Raw genomic sequence first — 8,966 nt, forward strand, 5'->3', positions numbered from 1 at the left:
CTCCTTCCGACACCTCGCTTCACGTGGTCTCCAGAACACCACACTCCTGGTTTTCCTCCCATCTCCCTGATCTTTCAACCCTGACCTTCCCTAGACCTCAGTCCTTGGACAGCAAGGGGCCAGGTCTCCTCATTTCCAGTACCATCCCTATGCTGTTACCTGCCATGGGTCTGTCTCAGGCGGGCCCTGACCTCTCTCCTAAACTCTGCCCTGGGTGGCCAACTGCCTCCTCAATGCCTAGGGGCATTTCAATCTTAATATTTCAAAAACCAAACTGATATTCCCCCCAAACCCATTTGGACTGTCATCCTCTCCATCTCAACAAAAAGCAGCTCACCTTTACAGTTTGAACAAACCAAAAAACAGAGTCATTGTCAGTGCCACATGCCCCTCAGCCCATCCGTCAGGAAATTCCCTGGACTCTGCTTCCAGACACTCCCCAAATCCAACCACTTCTCCACCTTCTTGGCCTCCACGGTGACCACTCTGGTCCACGCCATCACCACCTCTTGCCTGGGTGATGCCAGTTGACTTCGTCACTTTTCCCTTTGTCCCCTCAGTCTCTACCCAGTGACCAAAGTGATTCTTCTAAAGCAGAAACCAGGTTATGTCACCCCTTTGCTCATTGCTTTCCAGTGGCTCCCAGCTCTGTCAAAATAAAAGTCACAGCCTTTATGACAGCTCACTTGTCGCTAGACAATCCTGAGGAGGCACCCCTGTCACCTCTCAGACCTCATTCTTCTGTGTGACACTGCCTCCTGGACCCCTGCTCAGGGTCTGCACTCCCTGGTCATTAGGTTCCAGTCCTCCCCATGAGAAAGGCTTCCCTTCTTCAAGGCTTTGCTCAAATGCCGCCTACTCTGGGGAACTTCTGGAACCTCTGCCTGTGTCACAGCTCTGTGAGCTTCCTCGCCTGCTCTGCTTTTCTCCATTTAACTTAGCACCTTCCAACATTCTATATGCTTCCCTTATTTAGTTTGTTGTCATTTACCCCAACAGGAATAGAATCTCCTGGCCTTATTATTATTTTTGCTGTATTCACAGCACTTAGAATTCACAGCCTGGTATATAAGCGTTAAATAAATATGTGCTTACAGAAGCATGAACTGTGGTAAGAACAAAAAAACTAAAAATAAATTAAAAAAAAGAAAGAAATATGTGCTAAATGAATGAATGATTGAATTTAAAAAAATAAATCATTTTTATCCAGTCCTGTTGGCCTTTTTCTTCAAAGTGTAGATGGGACCCGGATGATTTTGTCAGTTATGTTTTCCTAGTTTGTTCTTTGTTTTTTGCTTTTGTTCGTGATAATTTTTCTCAATGCAGAAAATTTGATTATTATGTAAGCAATGTATTAATTTAATTTTTTAATTTTTTATTTTTTTTTGAGACAGAGTCTCACTCTGTTGCCCGGGCTAAAGTGCCGTGGCATCAGCCTAGCTCACAGCAACCTCAAACTCCTGGGCTCAAGCAATCCTCCTGCCTCAGCCTCCCGAGTAACTAGGACTACAGGCATGTGCCACCATGCCTGGCTAATTTCTTCTATATATATTTTTAGTTGCCCAGCTAATTTCTTTCTATTTTTAGTAGAGACAGGGTCTCGCTCTTGCTCAGTCTGGTCTCGAACTCCTGACCTTGAGCGATCCTCCCGCCTCGGCCTCCCAGAGTGCTAGGATTACAGACGTGAGCCACCGCGCCCGGCCTAATTCTTTAATTTACAGTTTCCAGGTTTTATGTCATACGGAGAGAAACTTTCCTTTTTTATAATATGTGTGTATGTGTATATATATTTTTTATTGTGGTAAAATATACACACAACATAAAATTTACCATTTTAACCATTTTTAAGTGTACAGTTCTATGGCATTAAGTACATTCACATTGTTGTGCAACTATCACCACCATCCGTCTCCAGAACTTTTCCAGCCTCCCAAACTGAAACTCTGTATGTTAAACACTAACTCCGTATTCCTCCTTCCCCCCAGCCCCTGGCAACCAGGATTCTACTTTCTGTCTCTGTAAGTTTGACTACTCCAGGCACCTCATATAAGTGGAATATAAATATATCTTTTTTAATGTTTGGAAATTAATAGACACATTTTGGCATGTTGCTCAGCCAAAACGTCCTTGAGGTTTACTACGGTTTGGATATGGTTTGTTTGACCCCACCAAAACTCGTTGAAATGTGGTCCCCAATGTGGCAGTATTGGGAGGTGGGGCATAGAGGGAGGTGTTTGGGTCATGGGGGCAGATCCTTCATGGATGGCTTGGTGCTGTTCCAGACATAGTCAGTGAGTTCTAGCTCTCGAGAGACTGGATTCGTTCTCATGGGAATGCCTGCAGGAGCGGGTTGTTATAAAGCCAGGACGCCCCTTAGCTTTTCCTCTCTTCCCACGAGTCTGCTGGCCCTTGGATTGTCTCTGCCATGTTGTGATGCAGCATGAAAGCCCTCTCCAGAATCCAGGGCCATGCCCTTGAACTTCTCAGCCTGCAGAACCATGAGCTAAATCAATCTCTTTTCTTTATAAACTACCCAGTCTCAGGTATTCTTCTATAGAAACATAGAACAGACTAATACAAGATATTTCAATACGTGTATGCTCTGATCCACTCCCCCCCTCCACTCCCCCAGTTATAAGCTTATCTCTAGCAAGGATTTACTGCTGTCTGTCTGAAACTTCCAGGAGCTCTGCGTCCTCTTCTGCAGAGCACCAGAGACCCAGCCTCCAGTGAACTGGATAAAAGTGCAGATTCCTGGAGTTCACTCCAGACCTAGTGAATCTCTAGGTCAGCCTTTTTTTTTTTTTTTTTTAATTTTAGTAGAGATGGGGTCTCACTCTTGCTCAGGCTGGTTTTGAACCCATGAGCTCAAGTGATCCTCCCACCTGGGCCTCCCAGAGTGCTAGGATTACAGGTGTGAGCCACCTCGCCTGGCCATTTTTTTTTTGGGGGGGGGGACAGGGTCTCGCTATGTTGCCCTGGCTAGAGTGCAGTGGTGTCATCATAGCTCATTGCAACCTCAAGCTCCTGGGCTCAAGTGACTCTCCTGCCTCAGCCTCCCGAGTAGCTGGGACTACAGGTGCGTGACACCATGCCTAGCTAATTTTTTGTATTTTTTTGTAGAGATGGGGGAAGGGTGTGTGTCATAGTATTGCCCAGGCTGGTCTCGAACTCCTGGCCTCAAGCAATCCTCCTGCCTTTGCCTCCTAACATGCTAGGATTACAGGAGTGAGCCACCACGCCTGGCCAGGACTCTTAATTTTAGTAAAACATGACACAAATTTCAGTTCTCCATACATAGCGATTTTCCCTCCCTCCCTCTGCAGTGAGGATGCCGTGTCCCAGTGCAGGCAGCGGAGCAAGGTAGAACGAGCAGTCCCAGTGCTGAAGGAACAGCTTTCTGGTTTTATTTTCAGTTCCCCTCTCTGCACTCTAAGGGCAGAGCACAGGGCATAGGACTTCCACATGCCCTTGGAACAGCCCTTGGAAGGTGTTCTCATCCTTTCTACTGGTAAAATGGCATCAAGGGTCCCCATCGGTACAAGACGGGGACCTTGACTGTATGGTGACGAAGACAGGGGCAGCCAGGCAGTAGAAGATAGCCTTTGCCCTCCTCTGCAGCAGGTTGGCGCTCGGGCTCCAGGAGGCACGGAAAGTCAGCATTCTGGTGGACATGGTTGGGATCGCCGTGGGCCACGTACAGGTGGTGGGAAGCCGGGTACGTGAAAGGGCAGATGCTGGTGAACCTGCGCTCGTCCTCCCCTGTGGCCACATGGTCCTGTGGTGGGAAGAAGCCAGGGACTCCCAGGTCTTTGGCAGTCATGTGGATCCTTTTGAAGGCAGGGTAGCCATCTGCTAGCTTAGGGTTGGGGCTGGGGGTGGGCCTATAAAACTCTTTCTGCCGCAGTTGAGCCTCGAGCTTCACCTGCTGTGGAAACAAGTCACACGTGAGTGCAGGGCTGAGAGAGGGGACAGACACTGTAGCTTTTTTTGGAAGCACACAAGACAGAGCACAACTTTATTTTTTAAAACTTTAAATTAGTCTTTGAATGGTAATATATACAGCAGAGGGAAATACTGAAATAATACAAAAGGGTTTATAGCAAAGTCTCTTTCCCACTCTCCTCCTCCCTGGAATCCCATCTCCAGGGGCAACCATGGTTATCAGTGTTTTTCGGATCTTTCTAGAAATATTTTATGTACATATAAACGTATGTGTCTATCTCCTTCCCCTGGTTTGTACACAAATGATGCACATTGTTGTATTTCCTTCTGCACTTTGCTTCCATTAAATGATGTATCTTAGAAATTGCCCTATGTTTCTTGCACAGCTCTTATTATTTTTAGTGGGAATACTGCAGGATAGGAAAAGATTCCGTGGACTTGAAAAGAGTAAATGATAAAGGAAAAGACTGATAAATCTGAATATGTTAAAAATAAGAACTTATTTATTTATTTATCTTTTAGAAACAGGGTCCTGCTCTGTCACCTGGGCTGGAGGGCAGTGGCACGATCACAGCTCACTGAAGCCTTAAACCCTTGGACTCAAGCAATCCTCCCACCTCAGCCTCCTGAATAGTAGGGACTACAGGGACACGTCACCATGCCCAACTAATATATTTATATTTTTTGTAGAGACAAGGTCTCACTATGTTGCTCAGTCTGGATTGAACTCCTGGCCTCAGGTGATCTCCCAAAGTGCTGGGATTACAGGCATGAGCCACCATGCCTGGCCTAAAAATAAGAATTTATACTCACTGAAAGATAGAGTGCAAAGACAAACCACAAATCAAAGAAGAGTTTTGCCACATATAAAACTGACAAATGAAGATGCTCAGAATATTTAAAGAACTCCACAAAGTAGTAAGAAAAAGACAAACAACCCACTAGAAAAAGGGGCAAAAAACATGAACAGTTGGGCGCTGGGAGGCCAAGGTGGGAGAATCGCTTGAGGCAAGGAGTTTGAGACCAGCCTAGGCAACAAAGTGAGACTCTAACTCTACAAAAAATAGAAAAATTAGCCAGGTGTGGTGGCTCACACCAGTAGTCCCAGCTACTCCAGAGGCTGAAGCAAGAGGATTGCTTGAGTCCAGGAGTTTGAAGTTGCAGTGAACTGTAATCACACCACTGCAGTCTAACCCTGGCAACAAAGTGAGACCCTGTCTCAAAAAAAAAAAAAAAAAAAAAAATCTGGCAGGGCACAGTGGCTCACGCCTGTAATCCTAGCACTCTGGGAGGCCAAGGCGGGAGGATCGCTCAAGGTCAGGAGTTTGAGACCAGTCTGAGCAAGAGCGAGACCCCGTCTCTACTAAAAAATAGAAAGAAATTATCTGGATAACTAAAATATATATATATATATATATATACACACACACACATACATATATATATATATATATATATATATATATAAAGTTAGCCCGGCATGGTGGCACATGCCTGTAGTCCCAGCTACTCAGGAGGCTGAGGTAGAAGGATTGCTTGAGCCTAGGAGTTTGAGGTTGCTGTGAGCTAGGCTGACACCATGGCACTTTAGCCCAGGCAACAGAGTGAGACTCTGTCTCAAAAAAAAAAAAAAAAAAGATTACAGAGCAACAGAAGTGACCATCTATTGCTGGTGGTAATGTAACTTGGTCTTACCACTTTGGAAAACAGTGATTTTATCTAAGACCCTGTGACAAGCAATTCCACTCCAGGGATGGATGAATTCTTGCACATTAGGATGTGGATGTGTTTCATCTTCATTGCAGCATTTGGGAGTGGGGAAGAGTAGGAAAAAGTAAGTAACCCAAATGTCCACCAATAGGAGAAGGGACAAGTGCATTGATGAATATTCATGCAATGTCATACAATATGGAAGGAAATGAATAATACGCCATAATGCTTAGCAAAAAGTGAAAGTTATGGAGGAGTACAAATTCAATACATAATAAAGTTTAAGAAAATAAAACTAAACAATTTGTTTAAAGGGATACATTCGTGTGGGATGAAATGACTTTTTAGAGAAATATATTAAACATGTTAACATTTGGGGGAATGATTAACCCCAAACTCAGAATATTGGCTAACTCTGGAGGTGAGGGGAGAGGGAAGCTTGGGGGGTGCACAGGAGCCCCTAAGGCACTGTTAATGTGCTATGCTTTCAGCTGGCTGACAATGGTACACTGGTGTTTTATCAGTTTTATTTCAACTGTAAATGTATATTATTTACAATCTCTTGTATGCACGACATAGTTGATGTATTAAAAATATGCATATATACATGCATGCACACACGTGCACACACACACTCAAAAGACCTCCAAGTCAGGTCTCCTGGCTTTGGATATTGTTCCAAATAAGTGCCCAATGTCCACACTCACAATAAAGATGAAACAAAGATGATTTCAGTGGACCACTGATTAGATGACAGGACTTGCCTGCCTTCCTACCTCTTGCGGTGTAACCCTGGAGTATTTGTACTTCCCGTAGGGTTTATAGTCAATCATGTAGGAGCTTTGGTATATGTCTAAATCCACTGGGGCCTAAAAGACAAAGGAGAATACAAAGCAAGAGATCTTGCCTTATCATTCTTCCATTTTAAAGCCATTCAGTGGCTTCTCATTAATTGGACAAAAACCCAACTTTTGGGCCTGAAATTCAGGGTCTTTACTGATCTGGCTCCTACTGCCTTTACCATCCCACCCCCTCCCTGCTCTCTGTACTCCAGCCTCGCTCCTTCCCACTCGCACAGGCCTGGCACCTGCTCTTATCTGATGGAAACACCGGTTGCCCTCCTCACAGACTAGCAAACTCTGTGTATCCTCCAAGACCCAGAATAACGTCACTTCCCCAAAACATCTTTACCACCCTTTTATTCTCCACCCCCTAAAGTCAAGTCCTTTCTCCTCTGCTTTCATAGCACATTTTACATCCCTCTACTATGGCACTTGCCCAGGTGTGTTGTAATTGATTTAATAAAGCACAATTCATCAAGACCTTATCTTAGGCATCTCTGAGGTCCCAGTGCCCAGGATAGTGCCCAGCACACTGTGGGTGCCTAATAAATGCATGCTTAATAAATACCCAAACCTCAGAAAATTATAAACACTTATTTCTACTCTGTTGCAAAAACAAAAAGCAAAAAAATGTCATTCCAGACTGATGACCAGGAGTCCCAAAGAGCCCGGCCCTCCCCTATGGCTGCTTGCTGAGGCCACCCCACCCTGAGATGGCCACAAGGCACAGAAACCCACATCACTCACCTGTCCGGGGTACACCACACCTGACATGGCAAAGGACCTAGACACAGACAAGTTGCTTAGCCTTGCTCTGCCACAGACTGGGGAAATAGCCACTATCCCCACAGCTGTGCCAAGCGAGCCCCCTAACCCATTCCCACCTTCCCTGGGCTCCCACCCTGCACATCACTCCATCATCCAGCGGCTGGTGGTGACACCAGGGATGAACAGGCTAGTGGACAAGGGCCGTGGGACAAGGGGGCTGGAGCAGGACTCAGGAGGAATTAGGGCGTTTGGAAGATCAGATTTACCTCTCAAACAGGTAAAACTGATCTCAGGGCAAGTGATATACTGGAAAATGTTTAACAACCACTTTTGGGGGAAAAATAAGCCCTGGGTTTATAGCATCTGCCAATTTCTGTGGTGCAAATGCTCCCATCATGACCCATTTCAAACTATCAACATAATGGTGAGGTATCCAAGGTGAAGAAAGTTGCCAGGCTCTGCATTCTCAGTTGAACAATAGCGCCTTGTAGGTTCAACCCCACTCCTCATCCCCAGCCCTGAAGTCCTAGGGGAGGCCTCACTGTCCTTGTGTGCATGGACTCCCAGGTTACCAACGGATACTCCGCTGTATTCCCGGGAAACCGTGCCCTGAGCCCAACTCCCTTCAGCGGGCTGTGGCCCAGCAGGGTGGTGACCAAACCTCAACCAGCCCCTGTGTCTCCTCCTTCTTGTGCATAGACAGCTTCTCTTTTAGGACTAGAGACCAGCTTCAGGGCAGGCAGAGCCTACCCCTCCTTTTGCCAAGGCAAGACAACACTCCTGCCTTCCCACCTCCAGGTGCCCCTGCCACATGGAAAGTCCTGTTGCCATGTCCCACTGCCACACCTGTCTTTGAGATGAGCCCTGACCTGGGTGTTGGAGGCTGTCTTGGTCACAGGCCCCCATCATTGTGAGGTGGTGGCAGGTCAGGCTGCCTGCGTGCCAGTTCCCCTGTCCCTGGCTCACTCCCTTTCAGTGAGCTGCCGGTGTCCCAGCACACTGGAGCCAACATGAGCCCTGGCAGCATTGGAAGGTACCGGAGGCAGGCGCTTTCCAATACTCCATAGAATTGATCGGTTTTCAGGAGAGGGAGGCAGACAGAACCCCACGTGGTTTATGACATCAGACTGTGTGTGACTGAATCCACCTGATACCGTAGCCCCTCCAGGCCTCTGCTGCCTGAAAGCCTGGCTCAAAATTGTCAAAATTCTACCCTCTTCCATACTCATTGGTGATGACAATCAAAAAACAGGAAACAATAAGTGTTGATGAGGATGTGGAGAAATTAAAACCATATGATCCAAAGTTACCATGTGATCCAGAATTCCACTTCAAAGATAAGTCGAGAAGAACTGAAAGCAGGACTCAAACAGATACCTGTACGCCAGTGTTCATAGCAGCATTGTTCACAATAGCCCAAAGGTGGAAATGACCCAGCTGTCCATCATCAAATGCACAGATGATCAAAATGTGGTCTATAATACAAAAGAATAGCATTCAGCCATTAAAAGGAAGGAAATTCTGATACATGTTACAACATGGATAAACTTTGAGGACATTCTGCTAAGTGAAATAAAGCAGTCAAAAAAAGACAAATATTATATGATTCTACTTATACAGTCGAGTCAAATTCATAGACACAGAGAGTACAATGGTGGTTGCCAGAGACTGGGGGGAGGAAGTAATGGAGAGTTATTGTTT

The 8,966-nt window shown here is 45.9% G+C and overlaps 1 protein-coding gene across 1 annotated transcript; it reads right to left on the minus strand.

Annotated features, from left to right (window-relative positions):
* Positions 1-3,505: 3,505 nt before the first annotated feature.
* On the minus strand, positions 3,506-7,271 carry SPMIP9 (sperm microtubule inner protein 9). The gene is made up of 3 exons (XM_069495347.1): positions 7,245-7,271; positions 6,432-6,524; positions 3,506-3,928 (listed from the first exon to the last, which is right to left on the minus strand). The coding sequence occupies exons 1-3, from the start codon at positions 7,269-7,271 to the stop codon at positions 3,506-3,508; spliced, it is 543 nt and encodes a 180-aa protein (XP_069351448.1).
* Positions 7,272-8,966: the final 1,695 nt, after the last annotated feature.

The sequence above is a fragment of the Eulemur rufifrons genome, chromosome 19, assembly GCF_041146395.1.
Source record: "Eulemur rufifrons isolate Redbay chromosome 19, OSU_ERuf_1, whole genome shotgun sequence".
Lineage (NCBI taxonomy): Eukaryota > Metazoa > Chordata > Mammalia > Primates > Lemuridae > Eulemur > Eulemur rufifrons.